We start from the raw sequence: 22,017 nt of genomic DNA, 5'->3' as shown, positions 1-22,017 counted from the left end.
GGTGAAGAGGTTTTCATGTTCTTTTGGGATCCCAAAGTTTGTTTCTTAAATGCTTCTTTCCTTCACTGGGTAGCCTCTGGCTGTTTTGTAAGAACCTTATTTTTGAGCCTCGAATGGGTAATTTGGGAGAAACTATTGGCATAAAAATGGTTAAGGTACATTCTACCCAGTTTATACAGACATGTACCTACACCCCAGGGGGTACCATACTAGACCCAACTTAACTTTTATCAGAGTAATCACAGGGGAGACACAAAAGTTTTGCCGTATCATAAGGAACGGGAATAATTCTTCCATGGTTGATATAATTCGATATCATTTAGTAGAAAGAATAGGTCAGGTTAGGAATACACCACCCAAATCTGTAATAAAATTGGAGAATTCAAATATGTTTCTTTTTCTGATGACATGATCTTCCATTTTGAAATTTTGTGTAAGTTATATTTTGGCTAACAAGTCCCAAGGTGTTGAATTCATGGCTTGTGGAAAAGATACCTCCAGTAAAAACATTATAGTTTGCTGATTTCTTAAAGTAGATTTTTATGGTATGTTTGGAGAGGTTTTTAAATTTATCAGTGTCTTAGGGGCATCTCCAGATTTCAGTTAATTTGTGAAGTTCTTAGATTAAACTTTCAGAGACTGATGATTATTAAAGACAGGAAGAGGGTTTGGATATGAAACGTTTATTTTCTTTTGATATTAGGAAGTGTTCTGTAGTTTCAGTTATTGTTCTTTTTCTATTTACTGTTGATTAGAAGTAGTGGCTTGAGATGGAGAGAGCTGGATTTTGAACCAAAGACTCCATTCAGATTTAGGCAAGGGCCTGTCATGGTGTGTGTGTGCGTGCGTGTGTGTTTGTGTGTGTGTGTGTGTGTACGTGTGTACACGCGCGTGCGCAAAAGAGAGAAAGTAAGAGAGGGTGTGAGAGAGATAGATGTGATATAGGTCAAGGGAGCATAAAAAATGCTTAGGGATGGAATGACACGTAATTTCTGAACCATTGCAGAAATATCAGAGGTTAAAACTCATCAATATATTTAAAACTCTAATTTAAGAACAGTTTTCTCCCCATATTTACAGTGTTGTGATCTTCCCTTTTTTCGTAGGCATTCTTTTTTTTTTAAAGTCCATCATGCATTATGATTGAAAATCACACAATTTATGGCAGAGAACGCAGTGAAATTTATAATGTGACAATGTGATAATAGCCAAGACTGTCAAAATATGCCAGCCATCCTCTGTAATTAGGTTCATTTGTGTTCTTAAAACTTGAGATGCATGTATAAAAATACCATTTTCTTCTGCTTGCTTACTGGCAATCTCACGCATTTTTTTTTCTGCATGGTCACATGTTGTGCCATAGCAATGTTAGGCCTTCTAATCAGGAGTTGGTAAGATTTATCTTGCTTTTTGAAGACTATCAAAGCGTATCCAGATATTTTCCAGTGGACACATCTCAGTTTTCATATGAACTGATTAGCAAGAAGTGATGCTAAGTTGTAATGTAAATACCAGGATTTCTTTCTTAATTACAACTTTTATAATTAGGATACAGACAATCTGTAGGGCCTTACCAATCCTCATCCCTTTTATTTCTTTTTCCTCTTATTGTGGGGGGCCTCTACCTCTAGTACTTTATTGAGTAGCAGTAGTAATAGCAAGCATCCTTGTCTTGTTCTTGATTCCAAAGGGAATGCAACTGAATTTTCTCTTAATTGTGATGTAGATTTTTGGACGATACCCTATATCAACTTGAGGAATTTTAAACATTCTAAATTTGAGTGAATCATTACTCTGCTGTTTTCTTGCACCTACTGTTTGACACTCAGATATCAGTCTGATTGGTTTTTTTTTTTTACGTGGGTAGATTGCCTATTTTTCCTCTGAGTAGTTTTATGTTCTCTTTATCTTCTTTGAGGTTTTAAAATTTCAAAATGTGTCTGTTATTTTATTATCATAGGTTCTGTTTTGCACTCTATGATCCCTTTCTGTCTGAAAGACATCTTTAATTTTGGAATTTCTTGATTGTTATGTTTTTGAAAAACATTTCTCTTGGCTTATCTTTTTATTTTTCTGGAACTCATTTGATTAATCTGTCTGCTGTATTTCATACCTTTTTATGTATGTCTTTACACTGTTTCCCACCCATGTGTGTTTTGTTGTCCTTTGTTCCCTTTCCCTTTTATTGAGTTATAATCTTACTACCAATTATTGTTGATCTTATTCTTAATAACCTTTTTCATTGGAGCTGACTGGCTCACTTTTTTTTTTTTTTGCCCCTGATCAAAGGTTAAATTAAAAATTTTTTTTAATCTTTATTTATTTTTGAGAAAGAGAGAGACAGAGCGTGAGCAGGGGAGGAACAGAGAAGGAGACACAGAATCGGAAGCAGGCTCCAGGCTCTGAGCTGTCAGCACAGAGCCCGATGCGCGGCTTGAACCCAAGAACTGCGAGATCATGACCTGAGCCGAAGTCGGACGCTTAACCGACTGAACCACCCAGGTGCCCCTCAAAGGTTAAATTTTAAAGGACAAATGAGCAGAATCAACAATAGTCATGGAACAATTAGTAATACACTGATTAGGAAGCAGAGAGAACCAGTTTAGATAAGCATGGTAAGATGGGAAAAAGTAACTGAAACAAACTTGTTCAGAAACCAACAATGATCCTTAAGACTGAGAAAGTTGAGCCAGACTAAAGCAAATGATTTAAAGAGGTGGCCTAAGAGAGTAAAATAAGATATGAGTTTGGGAAATCGCAGTTTGGGCTATGGGAATTAATGAGACGAGGGTAGACCATGTGTGTTTCATTGTAACTAAAGAACATATATATAAAATGATAGCTTATGATGCTCAGTTGATGAACTGAGAAAAAGGGGAAAAAAATCTGGGACAGGAAGAATTTTTTGACCTCGGGTATAACCATTTTTTTTGCTGCAAAATAGCTACTGTTGTCTGAGAACATGCCGTATGCTACACAGGTTGTGAGATACTTTACGTATACATACCTGTAAAACTTAAAACAGCATTGCCAGTTGGTACTATCCCATTTTACAAAATAAGAAACTGTGGCTGAGAGAAGTTTCTGTTTAGAGTCTTCAAGCTAGTACGTTTGGCCTAATACCGTAATACTCTGTTTATCTAGAGGATAGACTTTCAGTGGCCTCAACTTTCTAGAAAACAATGAAAAGATGTAGTAATAACAATACCTTTTAAAAACCCCTAAACATCTTCTAAGAAGGGAGGAAAAGAACTATTCACAAATGTTGCATTAAGAACAGTGAAAGTTTGGTCATTTGCACATCCTTACTTGGATAGATATGTTCAGAATAAAGAACAAGTTAGATGTGAGGAGAGAGAAAGACAAGAAATACAGATATTAAATAAAAATCAGTCTGGGGCCAGTAAATAAGGGAAACCAAAAACTGCCCTGTGTCCTTCCATTAGTTCCTAAAATATCACTGCAGTATTGTATAGTACAGCATGCTACAGGAGTGACATAGTTAAGGGTTAGTCTATATCTATTAGAGTTCTCTTTAGTTAAAACAGAAGTTTTGGTCTTAAAATATCAATCAAGCTGCTGTTAATTGGGAAATGTGCTGTCATGGAGCCTTCTCATTTCTCAACTCCACAGTTCATGCTTTGGAAAACAGATTGAAAAGTACCCAGACTAGTCCAGACATTCTTGAAGAAGAAAAACGTACTGGTGGACCTTAGTACCTGAGTTATTAAGATTTTTATTATTAGGACTGCCTAATTATTATTAGGCAAGCGGCATGGAGATCCTCAGTTTGTCTCATCCCTGAAGTGTAGCTAGATTAGCACCAAACCATTTTGCACACCTAGGAAATTGATCTGAGGATTAACACAACAGTCTGCATAACCTGAGCCACAGAACTCGGCAGGTATGCAGTGCAGAGAGGTGAACTGGGGAAGACAAAAGCAGCGGAGGGTAGGGAGCTGTTTTTGTGGAGAGAGGACAGAGAAAGGTGGAGAGTGTGGTGCATTGGGAGAGTGCAGGAAAAACACCCCCTTGAAAGTAGCTAGAGAAAGAGAGAGGAAGAGTGAAAACACAGGGGACTGAACAAGAAATCTGTTCCCCAAAACCATTGACAGGAAGAAAGGAGAGGGTTTCAATACCACCAGGATTCTATAAACATTGGAGCACAGAGTCTGAAGTTCTGGAGCCCAGTGGCTGGTGGTGCTCTGGTGAGGAAATAGGGCGAATCCCCAGGAGCAGGCAGCAGGGTCTGAGGGGTCCGCATGCCACATGGGGAGAAATGGTTCCCCTGCTTGGAGAGCATTTGGTGAGGCCATACGGCCTTCCCACAGACAAAGGTCCCAGTGGACTCCGGAGAGCAGACACGTTTGCTGGTATTGGGACATATATGCCAGAGTGTAGTGAAACCTGATGCCAGCTGGGTATTGTGATTTGCCACAATCTCTGAATCCCTGTGGCTGCACGATCACACAAACGTTTTCTGGGGCCAGCAGGCACCTGGCCATTGTGCAGCAAGACCTTCCCCCAGAGAGTCATAGTGGGTCCAAGCCACAGGGTTCTCTCAAAGTGTGGGGTTTTGAAAAAAAAATTTTTTTTAACGTCTATTTATTTTTGAGACAGAGAGAGACACAGCATGAACGGGGGGAGGGTCAGGGAGAGAGGGAGACACAGAATCTGAAACAGGCTCCAGGCTCTGAGCTGTCAGCACAGAGCCTGACGCGGGGCTCGAACTCACGGACCGCGAGATCATGACCTGAGCCGAAGTTGGACATGTAACTGACTGAGCCACCCAGGCGCCCCAAAGTGTGGGGTTTTGAAACACAACCCCACCTGGGATCAAAACTCTGGAGGTAGGTGCCGCCTGGTAGGCGGACAGCTTGGACATGGACAGAGTAGAGGTGGGGAGTGGACGGAGGCCTGAGACAAAGGAGGGGTGCTTGATCATGGGTTGGTGAGAGCATGAAGTTCCTGTGCCAGAGACTAGGGAGCTGGGTAAAGCCATTTCTATCTCCTGCACACACACATGGGCACCACACCGATCCACCTCAGTAAGCTAAGCAGCGCTACCTAGTGGAGAATGGAGCCATTACACCAAGCCCTGCCCAAATGCTCCCTCCGAGCATATCTCCTAGAACAAGTCCCTCTACCTGCTTAGTGTACAGACTATAGAGTACTTCATAGTTTGAGTTCTAGGGGTAATTGGATGTAACTTCATTTGGATTTAATTCTGTTTGCTGGTTCATTTATTTGTTTTTCTGCTTCTGGTTTTGTGTAAATTGGTTTTTTTTTTTTTTTCATTTTATTTTGCATGGATACAGAAAGAAAAAAATGTATTTTTCTTTTTTTTGTTTTTTTACTTTATTTTTTATTTTTAAAAATTTTTCATTCTATTTCGTTTTATTTTATTATATAAAATTTTTTTTTTAAGTTTAAAAATTTTTAGGGGTTCCTGGGTAGCTCAGTTGGTTAAGCATCCAACTTCAGCTCAGGTCGTGAACTCATGCTTCATGAGCTTGAGCCCTGTGTCAGCCTCTGTGCTGACAGCTCAGAGCCTGGAGCCTGCTTCAGATTCTGTGTCTCCATCCATCTCTGCCCCTCCCCCACTCACGCTCTGTCTCTCTGTGTCTCCAAAATGAATAAACGTTTAAAAAAAATCTAATAAATATTTAGGGCTTATAAAAAATACATTTTTTAACCTTTTTTTCTTTTTTTCTTTTCTTGCCCTTTTTTTTTTTTTTTTTTTTACACTATTTTATCAACCTTTCAACAAGCAGACCAAAACACACCTAGGATCAAACTTCTTTTATTTCATTTTTTTGTTTTGTTTTTAATTTTTAACTTTTATTTCATTAACTTTCTTATTCCTCCAAAATGACAAATGAAGGAATTCACCCAAAAAGAAAGAACAGGAAGAAATGACAGGCAGGGGCTTAATCAACACAGATATAAGCAAAATGTCTAACCTAGAATTTAGAACCATGATAATAAGAATACTAGATTGGGTTGAAAAAAAACATAGAATCCCTTTCTGCAGAGATAAAAGAAGTAAAATCTAGTCAGGACGAAATTAAAAATGCTGCAAGCAAAATGCAGTCTCAAATGGACGCCACGATGGCAAGGATGGAGGAAGTAGACCACAAAATTATGGAGAATAATGAAGCAGAGAAAAAAGAGGGAAACAAAGGCAAAAGAACACGATACAAGATTTAGAGAACTCAGTGGCTTATTAAAAAGGAATAACATCTGAATCACAGGGGTTCCAGAAGATGAAGAGAGAGAAAAAGGGGCAGGTTTATGTGAGCAAACCATAGCAGAAAACTTTCATAATCTGGGGAAGGACACAGAGTTCAGAATCCAAGAAGCACAAAGAACTCCCATTAGATTCAGTAAAAACCGACCATCACCAAGGCGTATTATAGTCAAATTCACAAAATACACAGATGAGGAAAGAATTATGAAAGCAGCAAGGGAAAAAATTAGCCTTAACCTATAAGGGAAGACCAATCATGTTTGCAGCAGAGTTATCCACAGACACTTGGCAGGCCAGAAAGGAGTGGTAGGATATATTCAATGTGTTGAATTGGAAAAATATGCAGCCAAGAATTCTTTATCCTGAAAGGCTGTCATTCAAAATAGAGAGAAAGAGTTTCCCAGACAAACAAAAACTAAAGGAGTTCATGACCACTAAACCAGCCCTGGAAGAAATTTTAAGGGGGAGTCTTTGAGTGGATAAAAGACGAAACGAAACAAAAAAGATTGGACACAACAAAGAATACAAAGGACCAGAGAACATCACCAGAAACAGCAACACGGTGGTACTGAATTTATTTACTACTCACTCTAAATGTCAATGGATTAAAAACTCCAATCAAAAGACATAGGGTATCACAATGGTAAGAAAACAAGTCCCATCTATATGCAGCTTAAAAGAGACCCATTTTAGAACTAAAGACACTTGCAGATTAAAAGTAAGGGGATGGAGAACCATCTATCATGCTAATGGTGTTCAAAAGAAAGCTGGAGTAGCCATACTTATATCAGAGAAACTAGATTTTAAAATAAAATAGAGACTGTAACAAGAGATGAAGAAGGGCATTATATCACAATTAAGGGGGTCTATCCACCAAAAAGATCTAACAGTTGTAAATATTTATGCCCCCAATGTGGAAGCACCCAAATATATAAATCAATTAACCACAAACATAAAGAAACTCATTGGTGATAATACCATAATAGTAGGGGACTTCAGCACCCCACTTACAACAATGGACAGATCAGCTAAGCAGAAAATCAACAAGGAAACTAGCTTTGAATGATACACTGGACTGGATGGACTTAACAAATATATTCAGAAATTTCATCGTAAAGCAGTAGAATACACATTTTTCTTGAGTGCACCTGGAACGTTCTCCAAAATAGATCACATACTGGGACACAAATAGCTCTCAACAAGTACAAAAAGATAGAGGTCATACTGTGCATATTTTTAAACCAAAATGCTATGAAACTTGAAGTCAACTACAAGAAAAAATTTGGAAAGACTATAAATACTTGGAGATTAAAGAACACCCTACTAAAGAATGAATGGGTTAACCAAGAAATTAATGAGGAAATTCAAAAGTACATGGAAGCCAGTGGAGATGAAAACATGACAGCCCAAAACGTCTGGGATGCAGCAAAGGTGGTCATAAGAGGGAAGTATATAGTAATCCAGGTCTTCTCAAGGAAGGAAGAAAGGTCTCAAATATACAACCTAGCCTTCACTTACAAGAGCTGGAAAAAGAACTGCAAATAAAGCCCAAAACTAGAAGATGGGAAATAATAAAGAATAGAGCATAAATCAATAATATTGAAATTAAAAAAAAAAACAAACCAGTAGAACAGGTCAATGAAACCAGAAGCTGGTTCTTTGAAAGAATTAACAAAATTGATAAACCCTGGCCAGATTGTTCAAAAGGAAAAAGGAAAGGACCCAAATAAATAAAATCACAAATGAAAGAGGAGAGATCACAACTAATACTGCAGAAATGCAAACAATAATAAGAGAATATTATGAGCAATCATATGCCACCAGATTGGGCAATCTGGAAGAAATGGACAAATTCCTAGAAACATCCAAACTACCAAAACTGAAACAAGGAGTAGAAAATTTGAATAGACCTATAACCAGGAAACAAATTGAATTAGTAATCAAAAATCTCCCAACAAACAAGAGTCCAGGGCTAGATGACTTTCCAGGGGAATTCCACCAAACATTTAAACAAGATTTAACATCTGTTCTTTTGAAGCAGTTCCAAAAAATAGAAATGGAGGGAAAACTTCCAAACTCATTCTATGAAGCCAGCATTACCTTGATTTCAAACCAAACCAGACCAAAGACCCCACTAAAAAGGAGAACTACAGACCCAATTTCCCTGATGAACATGGATGGGAAAATTCTCAATAATACTAGCAAACATGATCCAACAATACATTAAAAGAATTATTCACCATGATCGGCTGGAATTTATTCCTGGGATGCAGGGTTGGTTCAATATCCACAAATCAATCAATGTGATACATCACATTGTGATGAAAGGATAAGAACCACATGATTGTCTCAATAGATGCTGAAAAAGCATCTGACAAAATACAGCATCCTTTCTTGATAAAACCTTCCAGAAAGTAGGGATAGAAGGAAGGATCAGACTTCAAGATCATAAAAGCCATATATGAAAGACCCACCATGAATATGATTCTCAATGGGGAAAAACTGAGAGCTTTCCCTCTAAAGTCAAGAACACGATCTAAAGTCGATATCCACTCTCATCACTGTTATTCAACATAGTTTTGGAAGTCCTAGCCTCAGTAATCAGAAAACACACACAAAAAAAGGCATACAAATTGGCAAGGCAGAAGTTAAACTAACTCTTCATAGATCGCATGACACTCTATGTGGATAACCCAAAAGACTCACCAAAAGCCTGCTGGAACTGATTCATGAGATCAGCAATGTCGCAAGATATAAAGTCAATGTGTAGAAATTGGTTGCATTTCTATACACCAATAATGGAGCAGCAGAAAGAGAAACCAAGGAATCAGTCTCATTTACAATTTCACCAAAAACCATAAAATACCTAGGGATAAACCTACCCAAAGAGGTGAAAAATGTATATGCTGAAACTATAGAAAGCTTATTAAAGAAATGGAAAAGGACACAAAGAAATGGAAAAACATTCCATGCTCATGGATCAGAAGAACAAATATTGTTAAAATGTTGATACAACCCAAAGCAATCTACATATTCAATGCAGTCCCCATCGAAATAACACCCGCATTTCACAGAGTTAGAACATACAGTCCTAAAATTTGTATGGAACCAGAAAAGACTCCAGTTAGCCAAAGCGGTCCTGAAAAAGGAAACCGAAGCTGGAGGCATCACAATTCTGGACTTCAGGCTGTATTACAAAGCTGTAATTATCAAGACAGTATGGTACTGGCACAAAGACAGACACACAGATCACTGGAACAGAATAGAGAACCTAGAAATGGACCCACAAATGTATGTCCAACTAGTCTTTGACAAAGCAGGAAAGAATATCCAATGGAAAAAAAAGTCTCTTCAGCAAATGGTGTTGGGAAAACTGGACAGTGACATGCAGAAGAATGAACCTGGACCACTATCTCACACCATACACAAAAATAAACTCAAAATAGATGAAAGACCTAAACATAAGACAGGAATCCATCAAAATCCTACAGGAGAAAACAGGCAACAACCTTTTCAACCTCAGCTGTAGCAACTCACTCAACATGTCTTTGGAGGCAAGGGAAACAAAAGCAAACATGAACTATTGGGACCTCATCAAGATAAAAAGCTTCTGCACAGTCAAGGAAACAGCAAAAGTAACCTACGGAATGGGAGAAGATATTTGCAAATGACATGTCAGATGAAGGGTTAGTATCCAAAATCTATAAAGAACCTAACCAAACTCAACACCCCAAAAACAAATAATCCAATGAAGAAATGGACAAAAGGCATAAATAGACACTTTTCCAAAGAAGACATCCAGATGGCTAACAGACACGTGAAAAGATGCTCAACATCACTCATCGGGAAAATAAAAATCAAAACCACGGCGAGTTACCACCTCACACCTGTCAGAATGGCTAAAATTAACTCAGGCAACAACATGGTGGTGAGGATGTGGAGAAAGAGGAACCCTTTTGCACTGCTGGTGGGAATGCAGATGGGTGCAGCCACTCCAAAAGACAGTATGGAGTTCCTCAAAAAATTAAAAATAGATCTACCCCACGACCCAGCAATTGCACTACTAGGTGTTTATCCAAAGGATACAGGAGTGCTGATTCAGAGGGGCACATGCACCCAATGTTTATAGCAGCACTATCAACAATAGCCAAAGTATGGAAAGAGCCCATATGTCCATCGACTGAATGGATAAAGAAGATGTGGTATATATACAATGGAATCTCACTCAGCAATCAAAAAGAATGAAATCTTCCAATTTGCAACAACGTGGATAGAACTAGAGTATATTATGCTAAATGAAGTAAGACAAATATTCAGACAAATTTCACTCATGAAATTTAAGATACAAAATAGATGAACATAAGGGAAAGGACACAAAAACAATATAAAAACAGAGACAAACCATAAGAGACTTTTAAATACAGAGAACAGTGTTGTTGGAGGAGTGTTGGGTGAGGGGATGGGCTAAAGGGGCAAGGGGTATTAAGGAGGACACTTGTTGGGATGAGTGCTGGGTGTTATATGTAAGTGATGAATCACTAAAAGTGTGTGTGTGTGTGTGTGTGTGTGTGTGTGTGTGTGTGTGTGTGTGTGTATAAATACCTAATATAGTAAAACTATCAGAATATCTACTAAAAATCCCATTTAGTTAAAAAAAAAACTGTTTGGAGACATACATGTATTGTGTAAATCTCCATTTGGTTGAAATAACTTTTGAAATATTTAGCTCTTTGAAACATCTAAATAGCAGTCAAAGGAGGTTGTTTACATGCCCCCTGCTCCTTCCATCCTTAGAAGATTCTCTGATATTTAATGCAGGAGCGGATATCATAATTTGTGACACCTCCTAGAAAAAATTCAGAAGGAATCTAAAAAAAATGATCATGCCATTTAAGGGATGACTGAGTTCAGCAGACATGTTAGCTATAGGGGGGAGAAGGGAATTGCTGACTAGGGATGTAATGAAGAGGATCTAGCTGGTCATAAGATCATAGAGGGGGGATTATATCATGAAGGAGGAGGGGGAGGACTCGATTTCTAAACTTTCTTCCAGCTCTTAAGATTCTATGGATTTGACGGTCCCGTCCACCACTGCAGTTTGAATCACACTGGAGTAGGTTTGTTTGTTTAGTTCTTAATGTGGTTGCCATCTGTGCTTGGCGCCCTTTATTTCTTGTGCACTTTCTTGAAACTTTTCTTTTCATCAGCCAAATGCAAATATGTATGTGTAGACTCTGCCCACGCATCACTAACTTTCAAAAGAAAATAAAAATTAAATTGTTAAAAAAAAAAAAAAGACCACGTGGTGTGTGAGCATAGACAAAAATAGACCAGTGAAACAGAATAGAGAATCCAGAAATAGAGCCACATATATATAATCACCTGATTTAGAAAGGTGATAATAGAATCTAGTGGAGAAAGGCTAGTCTATGAAATGTGTGTTGCTAGGACATCTCTTTGGGAAAAAAGTATATTTTGACTCTTCGCCTCACACTATACATACACAAATTCCAGATGAAATATGAAAGGTAAAAAAAAAAAAACTAGTAAAGTTTTTAGAAGAAACTACAGAAGAACATCCTCAAGTAAGATATTGGTAAGGACACAACTCTAAATGTGAAGGAAAGAAATGGGGAAGTTGGACTGTATTAAGAACTTGTGTTCATGAGGTTATCTTTAGGAAAGTGAAAAGGCAGAGTGAGAGAAGACGCTTGAAATCCACATATCCAATAAAGAGCTCATATCCAGAATATTACAAAGAACTCTTACCTATTAGAAAAATAAGCAAAAGACTTGAAAGCTATCACTGGGTATGAAAATAGAGGGTGTCTTCATGGCTAATTAACATAAAAAGTACACAACTTCATTAATCATCAAGGGATAGAAATTAAAACCAGTGTGATACCACCATATATGCGCTGGAATGGCTACAATGAAAACAATAAATACCTGTGTGTTGGCAGGGATGTAGAGCAAGAGAGCTCTTGTTCACTGCTGGTGAGAGTGTAAACTGGTTTAAGCACTTTGAAAAACCATTTTGCACTATCTAAAGCTGATATATGCAAACCCTGTGCCATAGCAATTTCAGAGGTCGCAGGGTCCTTGCTGGGACTCAGGGACCAGCACAGGAAGGTGTGCCGGGGTGCTACCAGGATGTGGGTGGCCTTCTGTTTCTCCATGTGGATGCTGACTTCATGGATGCATTCAGCGTATGACAATTCATTGAGCTCTACCCTTAGGATTTATGTGCTCTTCTGTGTGTATGCCGGGCTTTGAGAAAATGTTAAACGTACATATTGAGAAGTGACTAATCTTTAGATTGATTCTACTGAATGAATCATCTGGCTTTCAAAGATGAGTGTTTTTAGATAGAAATAACTCATTAAATAGTTGGAATATTTAATGAGGAAAAAAATTTAGCAGAAGATATATTTAACAAGACCATAGATATTTGCATAAAAATATTTTTACTGGAAGAAAAGACTTTTGTCTCCTAGGTGCTAGACTTCCTTATCTTGTTTTTACTAGAAAACCTTTTCATTATTTGATTTCTGAATTTGGGCCATAATTATACCTATGTGAGGATCGGTTTAGTTTGTGGTTACAAAATCTTATATGATACTTTACATGAGCATCAGATTTTTTGTTTTCTTTCTTAATTTTTTCCCTCCATTCTCATAGCATGATGGGTAGCGGCAGAGGTGGTGATTTGGATTTCTAGGGCAGCGGGCAGGGAAATTATGGCATGTAGGCCAAACCTGGCTTAAGGCCTGCCTCTATAAAGCTTTATTTTGGAACACAGCCATACTCAATTTATTCACGTTTTTTTATGGCCGCTTTCAGCTATGACGACAGTTAAGTAGTTGCGACAGAAACCTTATGACCTACAAAGCCTAAAATACTTACTGTCTTGCCTTTTTATGGAAAAGGTTTACCACCCCTTGTTGTAGATCACCTTTATTTCTAGAGTATTCATCCATGTGAACCCTATGATTTGAGAGCCTTTACTGTCCAAAATGATAGTCACTAGCCATATGTAGCTATTTCAGTTTAAATTAAATAAAATTAAAAACTCAGGTCATTTGTATTCACCACACTTTAAGTACTCATCGCTGTGTGTGGCTGGTAGCAACTGTATTGGGCAATGCAGATATGTAATATGTCCATCATCCAGAAAATTCTCTCTGGCCCTGATTGAGCCACTTGGTTTTTTTTACTGTCTCCATTGATAATCCTGCTGATGTGCCTGTTTCTTTCATCTGGACTTATTTTCTCTTATTTTCTGTCTTTGTAATTTCATTCCATCCTTTAAGACTAAGTTTGAATCCTAGTTTATTTAAATATTAAATATATTAAATATTCAACATTTTCTGTATGTCTTATCTAGTTCACCAAGAAAATAGTAAGATATTGAAAGGCAGGTACTGTGTTCTTTGTAGCTTTGTTTAGTTCCTTGAACATAGTAATCTTTGTCACTGTTGTTTTAATACATATTGGATCTCACTAAATAGTGTGAAATTATTTCACTTTTTTTCCCCCTAGGCATAACGAACTGTAAACTTCAAAAAAATAAAAATAAATAAAAAAAGAAAGAAAGAAAAAGGAAAAAAGTAAAGATGGGTGAAAAGAAACCAGAGCCTTTGGACTTCGTGAAAGATTTCCAGGAATATCTGACTCAACAGACTCATCATGTGAATATGATTTCTGGATCAGTTAGTGGGGATAAAGAAGCAGAGGCTCTTCAGGGAGGTAGACTCATCTTAATACTATTAATTAATTCGCTTTTCATAAATACATTAATGTTTGTATATAGCTATGCATATGATGAAGACCACTATTAACTAAAATGAATCATTCCATCTTTACTTAGAAACATACAGTACAGTTTGTTTTCCTCTTTACACATGTCAGATTTTTGTTGAGGGAGAATGAGGCTTCCCCAAGGGCCTAACATGGTCTAGAGAGGCATTATGGTCTCATTGGAAGGTTAGGAGTTCCAAATATCTTTCCCATCTTATAAGTTCTAGTAGCTAACTGTCGACACAAGGAACCCAAGGGGGTCGAACATCAGCTTCACTACACAAAGGATTTGGCCATTAGGAAATCTGGATTAGACCAGAGACATGATGGGGGTTTCTGTTTTTTCTCTCTTAAAATGAAGAAAGCGCTGACCTGTTTACCCATTTAGACAGCAAACTGGAATAGAGAAAGCAACCCATTTGGGCCTGTTACAGACAGACTTTATCTTGTTTGCTTACCAAACACACTGGAATTTATTTCTGAACGTAGCTCAGGTGTCAACAAACCACAGCTCACGGACCCCACCTGGACTGCTAACTGTTTTTATATGACCTGCAAACTAAGAGAGAGTTCTAGATTTTAAAATGGTGGGGGGGAACCAAAACAATACTCTAATGTGCAAATTATATGAAATTCAGACATCAGCATCCGTAAGTAACATTTGATCGAAACAGAGCTATATTTGCTTGTTTACATGTTTTCTATAGCTGTTTTTGTGCTATAACAGCAGAGTTGAGTAGTTGTGATAGAGAACATGTGGCCCATAAAGCCACAAAGTATTTACTCTCTGATCCTTATGGGAGGTTTGCTGACCCCTGATGAAGATGGTCTGTGACCTGTAGTCTAGGGGCCAACAGCAGTGGCCAGGCATCATCTGAGAGCTTGTCAGAAGTGTAAAATGTCAGTTCCCAGTGCAGATCTACTGAATCAGTCTGTATTTTAAAAAGCTCCTCGGGGCGCCTGGGTGGCGCAGTCGGTTAAGCGTCCGACTTCAGCCAGGTCACGATCTCGCAGTCCGTGAGTTCGAGCCCCGCATCAGGCTCTGGGCTGATGGCTCGGAGCCTGGAGCCTGTTTCCGATTCTGTGTCTCCCTCTCTCTCTGCTCCTCCCCCGTTCATGCTCTGTCTCTCTCTGTCCCAAAAATAAATAAACGTTGAAAAAAAAAATTAAAAAAAAAAAAAAAGCTCCTCATGTGATTCATACACATGCACATTAAATCTTTGCAGTCACCAGCTCGAGAGAGAAATCAGAGAGGGGGACACAGCCTTGTCCCTCCCATGCCGTGGCACTGTTGGATATTGGGTTTTCACCGACCAGCAAGATCACTTTTCTCCTGGTGAAGCAGGGAGGAAACAGTGGAGGAGGCGGCTTGACGTGTTCACACAAATAGTACTGCTATTTCCTGAGGATGCAGTAGAAGTGCTTTGCCCATGAAGTTGCAGCACCAAAAATGTCCCTTCTGACACTTGAGTTTATAGGTTCCTGGACTGGGATCCAAGAGAAAAGGCTTGTAGTCCCCACTGCTTTCTGGTCTTCCTGATTAGGAGCACTTGCCCCTTCAGTTTCTTTATAGATACAAAGAAGTAGTCAGATCACATTAAAAACAAAGGGCCAGACCGATATCTTTTAGCTTTCAAATTCTTGCAGTTCTAACATTCAGAGGTATCAGATAGACTATCTTCCTTTATGTGCTTATTTAGAATGTTAAGATCCTAAATGCATCCCAGCCTCTAGAACATGTGCATAAACCAAGTGGAACAGTGCAAAACTCAACATTAATTGCTTTAGACTACAGTAAATAGAGTTAGGATTGGGGAGATTACCGTGACTGCCAGTTATATTTGTAGAAGTGGCTAGAATCGTAAACGTGTGTAACTTTGCCATTACTCCTTACTCCCCTCTGTCTCCTCACCTGTCACATTAGGATAATACCCAGCTCTCTTCTTCAGAAGCATGTGGAGGACTGATAAAATGTATGTGTAAGTAATTTGAGATCCCCCTATAAAAGGTTCTCAAAAACAGGATACTGCTTTTGTGTGAAATTAACCTCAGTTCAGAAAGTGAAAGTCTGTAGCTTACGAGTTTAGCTTTTGTGCTAAATTAACTATCAATTTATGATTTTTTTACCACTCAAAACCAAAATGCTAAATTGAGTTGATTCTGAGATGCATAATTTCTTCTGCTATACTTTGTTTATAGCTGGAACAGATGGTGATCAAAATGGACTCGATCACCCATCTGTTGAAGTTTCTCTGGATGAAAACTCAGGAATGTTAGTAGACGGGTTTGAAAGGACCTTTGATGGGAAGCTCAAGTGTCGGTACTGCAACTATGCCAGCAAAGGAACAGCCCGGCTTATTGAACACATTAGAATCCACACAGGTAACGGAGAAACAGCTGGAGAAGGCATTTGTTTGGGGGGTGGGAGAGGGGCCAAGGAAGGCAGGTTGATGCGTCCTATAAATAGTTCTAATAGTTTAACATCTATGGCTGATAACAAGGTATGGATAAATGGAGAAGTTATTCTATTTTTTCAAAACAATAGCATAATGAGAGGAAGTAAGTCCCCTTCTAGAGCTTCCCCTTCCTTAGCCATCTTTCTTCGTGTTCCAAGTAATCTCTCAACATTTATCTGCTTCTCAGGCTGGGCAGGTTAATGCTGATGGTATGTGAAGTGATAAAATGTTTTTATCTTCATCCTTAGTATGTTTCAGTTGCCGACCAGGGACAAGGCATTTATACAGTCACAGACTACATTGCTAATCTGCAGGGCTTGCTGTAGCCACCCCACTTCCTGAGAAACCCTCCTAGCTGTGCCTGCCCTGGGCAAGCCCTGGTCACGTGTCCCAGCTGTGTGCCTGTGGTTTCTCATGCTATGTGGTGCTGACCTAGACCCCTTCTGAGGACAGGGTTTGTGGCAGGGCCCTCTTGGTGCCCACAGAGCCTAAAAGAGCAGCTGACACATAGTAAGTATTCAGTACTTAATTTGTCAGTACTTAATTTGTTAAATTAATGACTCCAAATCTCATATTCCAGATACTTATTTTACAGTATTTCCAGCTAAGGGCACTAACTCAAATTGTCCCCTCTGGCAGCTGAAGAGGAGAAGGAGGAAGGTAGAGGTAAAGCACTGGCCATTTTGAAGGGACACTTGGCATAACTCATACTTGGACTAGGAAACTCATTTCCATTTTGAGCTTTCTATTTAATAGAAGGACTTTTTAGAAAGGCTTTTTGTATTTTTTTTCTGAGGAAGGGGTATGTGTGTGTGTGTGTGTGTGTGTGTATGAATATGTATGGAGAAGTGCTCGTGTATAGGTGTGTACATAAACACATAACTGAGGCATACTTTTGGTAAAGTCACTGTTACACAGGGTACTGTCAGTTTTGCTCTTCTTTCCCAAAATGCCAGCTGAAGCCATAACAACTTTTACATGATATTGACTAAGAGAATGGATCTCTCTGTCTCAAATTGTGGCTGAAGAGTTCTTAAGCTTTATTTAAGTGTACAGGTTTCTTTGCAAAGAAACGTGAACAATTTCTAAATCTAATGAACGGACAAAACATGAAACTCTCCACAAATGAGCTACCTTTGCAGTTTCTCCCCCATTTTTCTTTTTAAACAGGTGAGAAACCTCATAGGTGTCACTTATGTCCATTCGCATCTGCTTACGAGCGCCATCTGGAAGCCCACATGCGTTCCCATACAGGAGAAAAACCATACAAATGTGAATTATGTTCCTTCCGCTGCAGTGATCGAAGTAACCTGTCCCATCATCGAAGGCGCAAGCATAAAATGGTACCAATTAAAGGCACTAGGTCTTCCTTAAGCAGCAAGAAAATGTGGGGAGTTTTACAGAAGAAAACAAGCAATCTGGGCTATAGCAGAAGAGCACTGATCAACTTAAGTCCACCTTCCATGGTGGTTCAGAAGCCAGACTACCTTAACGACTTTACCCATGAAATCCCAAATATCCAGACCGACTCGTATGAAAGTATGGCAAAAACCGCACCAACGGGTGGCCTGCCAAGGGACCCACAAGAACTCATGGTTGACAACCCTTTAAATCAGCTCTCGACTCTGGCAGGACAGTTGTCCAGTTTACCGCCGGAGAACCAAAACCCCGCCTCCCCCGACGTGGTCCCCTGCCCGGATGAGAAGCCTTTCATGATGCAGCAGCCCTCTGCCCAAGCGGTCGTTGCCGCCGTGTCCGCGAGTATTCCTCAGAGCTCCTCCCCCACGAGCCCTGAGCCTCGGCCGCCCCACAGCCAGAGGAACTACAGTCCGGTGGCAGGTCCGAGCAGCGAACCGAGTGCCCACACCAGTACCCCCAGCCTAGGGAACAGCCAGCCGAGCACTCCGGCTCCCACGCTGCCGGTCCAGGACCCTCAGCTCCTGCACCACTGCCAGCACTGTGATATGTACTTTGCCGACAACATCCTTTACACTATTCATATGGGATGTCATGGGTATGAAAATCCTTTCCAGTGTAACATATGTGGCTGCAAATGTAAAAACAAGTATGATTTTGCCTGTCATTTTGCAAGGGGACAACATAACCAACACTGATTGAAAATAATCACATCATGCTTTCCTTGGTTTTACCTTTGTGTTTTACAGTTTTGTTTATTGTTTTTGTTTTTCTGGGGGTGGGGTCATTCCTAATAAGATGTCTGCTAATTTAAAGTCTATCTACATATTTATAGAATGTAAGTTTGACAGTGGAAACAAAACTTTCTCCTTTTTTTTTCTCCCCATAAAAATCTGGTGAGGGTCACTTATGTATTAGAACAGTTAGACACATTGGGGTCTATTTTCTCGTTTCATTTAGACATTAGAGAATTGGAGTGCAGTCATAATCCTAACAGGTATTCATTTAAATTTCCCATATTTATGGTCCATAAAATCTTCAAAGCTTATTGCTACTCTTGGTATTTCAACATACACATTGCAGCTAGGTAATTTCTGCCATGAATCAGCATGGTAAAATTACCGCCTCTTCCAAAGTCTATTAACAGCTTATTCAGTGTTTTCAGAGAGGAATTGCCTTTAACAACACTCTTAACTGACATGCTGTTTAGTTCACATTGCTGAAGTTGAAGCTGCGCTTTCGTTTCAACTGATAATCACAGAACTACTTTGTGTAGATTTTGTTTTCCATAAGGGGAAATGTAATAGTGCATTCCTTTCAAATTAAAGCTATAAAAACATGAGGTAAAAGTTCTGAAAAGAAATGAAACTTAAATTGAAAATGGGCTTAATATTTAAAATACCTGTTTATTCCATTTCCAGTTTAAACACCTATCTTTTTATGCTGGTTTATTGTAAAAGCCACAGGTAAATACAGGAGAGTGCTAGAAATATAAGAGGATTATCTGTAAAGATGCCTTTTTGTTTCTTTTAATTTGAACCTTTCATTTAAATTCTCCATTCTGACATCATTATTGTCAGGCGAGGTTGATAAGTATACTGAGACTCTGTTATTCCTTCTATTCCTTTGATGACCAAAGAGGTACAGTGGAATTCATCCATCTCACTCCTCGGAAATGCAGTCCTTTACACACATGTACACGCACGCGCGCGCGCACACACACACACACACAGAATCTCTGAAATGTCCATTTCCTGCCCTCTGTCCATTCATCGTCCATAATTTCTGAGAAGAGGTGGTATAGTAACACATGGGAAAATGTGGTGATGAAGTAATACTTAAAAAAATGAGAACGTGTGTGCAGAGCAAATTCCGGTTTTTCCTTCAGAATTGGCCATTTAAAAGATCTGCTGTGAATTCAAGTTGTAATGCTTACGTGCAGGTCCTGCCAGTTTTTCGTGTACAGTGACAAAACTATACGGAGACTGAATCGCCGCCTTAGTAGGAAAGGGTACAAAAAGTAGGAGAATAGAAGATGCAGTTAAATGTGGTATTTGATTTGTTTACAAAAATAAGACTTGCTAAATCTAGAATAATTTTGAACAGGAGGCTATTGTTTTTATATTGTGTAATAACTAGCTTACTCTGAAGAGGGCTTGGTCAAACAATAAAATATATTGTTACTAACTGCTGGTTTCTGTGTACTTTGCAAAAGTTTGATTTTTTAATTTGGTTCAGATCTTACAAAGTGTTACTAATTGGCTTCTTAAGGAGAATATCCTAACTACTGAGCATTTAATAAGCAAAAAAGACCTCAGCTCATCTATAGTAACTAAAAGGGAAACACAGACAGTGAATGTCCCCAGAACCCCCAAGTGCCAACTTAATGAATCTTCTGCCCTCCCTTCCAAATGCTAGAAAGCCAGTAAAAGGAGTTCTTGTGGTTTAATGTCCAATTGAAACTAATCTCAGCAGCACTGTTGAGAGAGCAGCAAGGAGTCTGTCCAAACTGTCAATAACTCTCTTCCTTGTCAGACCTGAGGCTTGTGCCATCTACGATTGTATTTCTCTTGTAGCTTCACTCACTCACCGCTCAGATCCACGTTCATGCAACCATTTCCAAATCTGACTTGGCTCTAGTATTTTTTTATTGCCAGGAGAAACAGGTTGCCGTCATTTGGAAGCTTTTGCAATTCAAACGAAAGCAATACTCTGAGATAGAAAATGAGAGATTTCATTAAAGAAAGAGGAAGGACTCTCTCATTAAAACCAGTTTATTAACTCTATATTCTGGGCCCAATAGTGACAAACACTTTTTTCTGACAACTAAAGATAGATGTTTTGAAGGTACATTTTAATTTAAACAGAGAATATCTTTTTTTTTTCATAATTGTAAACTAGAATTAGAAATCTAATTTTCCTAGGACTTAAAAGAGCACAGTCCGTGTTCCAAAGGCGTCAGTGCTTGAGCGCTACAATTAATTCTAAATGCACTAAAGTTTTTGAATCAAGTCTACCTTAGAAACTTTTTTAGTATTGTATTTTTTAAAAAGATTTAGGATTTTATTTAAATTTTCTGTGAGTTAAATTTTATACATGGAAAGATGATACTATCTTCCATTAAGTGTTGAATATGTTTCTCCCATTTTATTTTTAATCAAATATTTTATAGAAATGAGCTGCTAGGAAAAGTTGAACGTGAACTATTTATAGTACTTTGCTGTGAACAGGCAGTGCTCTGAAACTAAAATTATTTTTGTTCAGTGAACATAAGTTTAGATTTTTAAAGTTCATAGATAATTTATCTCCACTAATATTTTTTTAAGAAACTGTGAAGAGATTAACGGAATAATTTCGTTTCAGATTTTACTAATCTAGTATGTAGCTACAACTTCTTGAAATTCAAGTAAAGGCTAGACTTTTACTTTGAATATTTGCCACTGCTATTTCATTTTAGAAATAAGTGTTTGCCATTTATCTGCAGAATTGTTTGACAAAGGGGATATTCCTTTAAAAATGTTGAGATAAACTTCATTTTAAGTTTTACAAAGATATTTATCAAGTGGATGTATTATTTTTAAAGAAATTCCCTGCTAAGGACTTTTTCATTAAATAATCTTATTAGAGGGATTATGATTTCTACAACTTGTTTTTGTTCATATGTACTTTGATGTAAAGAACATATTTTATATGCAAAACATAAAACCTGAGTATGGTTGCAAAACACTACATTGTTTAGGGATTCCAGAGAGCAGTTTGATGCTGAAATAACCATATCTAGTCTGTAGTTCATATTGTGAATTAAGCTTTGCTTTTGTAATACATGAATAAAAAAATAACACTTCTATTGATCTCGATTTTTCTTCTTTGAAAACTAGGGTCCAGTTAGGTTTTTAGTAATTTTCCCGTATGTAAACTGTTAATTAAAAAAAAGGGGGAGGGGTTTATGGCTACATTGGTTTGAATTTGTAGAATGCCTTACCCATGAGAAGATCTGTCACATGAGTTAAAAACAAAAACAGCTCCATGTATCCACGTCTTATCTTCTTCCTTCTCTGCCTTATTGACGAAGACTCCTGTCCCCACCAGCCCTAC

At 38.4% G+C, this 22,017-nt stretch overlaps 1 protein-coding gene across 1 annotated transcript; it reads left to right on the top strand.

Annotated features, from left to right (window-relative positions):
• The first annotated feature begins 13,809 nt into the window (after positions 1–13,809).
• IKZF5 (IKAROS family zinc finger 5) lies at positions 13,810–21,767 on the top strand. Its single transcript, XM_040486680.1, has 3 exons — positions 13,810–13,999; positions 16,250–16,432; positions 17,677–21,767. The coding sequence occupies exons 1-3, from the start codon at positions 13,867–13,869 to the stop codon at positions 18,618–18,620; spliced, it is 1,260 nt and encodes a 419-aa protein (XP_040342614.1). The 5' UTR covers positions 13,810–13,866; the 3' UTR covers positions 18,621–21,767.
• Positions 21,768–22,017: the final 250 nt, after the last annotated feature.

Source organism: Herpailurus yagouaroundi, unplaced genomic scaffold (genome assembly GCF_014898765.1).
Source record: "Herpailurus yagouaroundi ecotype Mexico unplaced genomic scaffold, PumYag 163, whole genome shotgun sequence".
Classification (NCBI taxonomy): Eukaryota; Metazoa; Chordata; class Mammalia; order Carnivora; family Felidae; genus Herpailurus; species Herpailurus yagouaroundi.
This window is presented reverse-complemented; position numbering and strand designations above follow the sequence as displayed.